This window comes from Fonticula alba, assembly GCF_000388065.1.
Source record: "Fonticula alba strain ATCC 38817 unplaced genomic scaffold supercont2.8, whole genome shotgun sequence".
In the NCBI taxonomy this organism is placed as follows: Eukaryota; order Rotosphaerida; family Fonticulaceae; genus Fonticula; species Fonticula alba.
In genome coordinates this window covers 923,222-924,480 of record NW_009242978.1, presented here as the reverse complement: position 1 = coordinate 924,480, position 1,259 = coordinate 923,222, and the positions used below count along the sequence as shown (strand labels likewise).

Below are 1,259 nucleotides of genomic sequence, written 5' to 3'. Positions count from 1 at the left end.
GGCTGAGCCAGGCCCCAGCGGGCCATCCCCCCCCCCCCACCCCCCCCCCCCCCCCCCCCCCCCCCCCCCCCCCCCCCCCTACACTGGCCCATAGCCCCGAGAAGATTGCCATCAACGGCGGCAGCAACGGTGGCCTCCTTGTCGGCGCGGCGGTCACCCAGCGCCCGGATCTGTACGGCGCGGCTGTGGCCGACGTCGGTGTGCTGGACATGCTGCGCTTCCACAAGTTCACCATCGGCCACTTCTGGATGTCGGATTACGGCTGCCCGGACAAGGAGGAGGACTTCCAGTACCTCTACAAGTACGCCAAAATGCCGCCGCCTTCCCCTGCCCCAGCACATGCGCCCTACTCGCTGGCCATTTGGCCCCCCTTGCTTCTTTTTTTTTCTTCCTTCCGCCCCATCTCTGCCTCGCTGCTTCTCCCTCTCACACACCCCGACCCCGGGGGGGGGGAGAGAAAAACAACCCATCCTAACAACTCGCGTATCCAAATGCAGGTACTCCCCTTACCACAACATCCGCATCGCCCCGGGCCAGCGCTTCCCCTCGGTCATGGTGACCACCGGTGACCATGATGATCGTGTGGTGCCGCTCCACTCGCACAAGTTCATCGCTGCCCTTCAGCATGCTCTGGAGAATGCCGGCACCCAGGGCTCGGACATTCGCCACGGCCCGGCCATCGCCCGCATTGAGACTCGCGCTGGCCACGGTGCCGGGAAGCCCACCATGATGATCATCGACGAGACCTGCGACCGGTTTGCCTTCATTGCCAAGGCCCTGGACCTGACCTACCACGAGTAGAGCAGAGTGCTGTTGCTTTGGCCTCGCCCGCCCCGCTGTCATCCTACCAGGTGGCAGGAGTCCCCCCTCCCTTGCCACCCACACACACACACATGCACAGCTGGAAGAAAGGGAGCACCGCTGAAGGGCGCAGCAAAGAGCCACCTTTCTCTAGCCTCCCCTGCCTTCTCTTTCTCTCTCTCTCTCTCCAGCCTGATGACATGGCTCATCACCCTGTGTGTCCTCCATGGGCATCTTTGCGCACATGCACATACACATCTCTGCCTGCCCCCGCGTACCGATGCGTGTGTGCCTTGCCTCCTGTGTCCGGAATCCCAAATAGCCGATGATTGTTCTGACAATACAGCTTGTGGGCCTGAGAACATGTGACGCCCCAGCGTGACTCGCCTCCGGGGCGCCGGGTTTCCTTGCGCAGGTATCCCGCAGCGGCGCAGAGTCTGCGGGCATGTGCCAGGGCG

The 1,259-nt window shown here is 63.6% G+C and overlaps 2 protein-coding genes across 2 annotated transcripts in view; both read left to right on the top strand.

The window, feature by feature from the left end:
* The window catches only part of H696_04861 (prolyl oligopeptidase), a gene marked incomplete at both ends in the record, with an annotated part of 4,161 nt that extends 3,360 nt beyond the window's left edge, over positions 1 to 801 (top strand). The window contains 2 exons of the mRNA XM_009498725.1: positions 95 to 301; positions 498 to 801. Of these exons, the coding sequence (XP_009497000.1) occupies positions 95 to 301; positions 498 to 801 (511 nt within the window). The remainder of the gene's footprint in view (positions 1 to 94; positions 302 to 497) is intronic.
* A 325-nt stretch (positions 802 to 1,126) lies between these two features.
* H696_04860 (hypothetical protein) overlaps positions 1,127 to 1,259 on the top strand; it is a gene marked incomplete at both ends in the record, with an annotated part of 3,990 nt that continues 3,857 nt past the window's right edge. The window contains one exon of the mRNA XM_009498724.1: positions 1,127 to 1,150. Within this exon, the coding sequence (XP_009496999.1) occupies positions 1,127 to 1,150 (24 nt within the window). The remainder of the gene's footprint in view (positions 1,151 to 1,259) is intronic.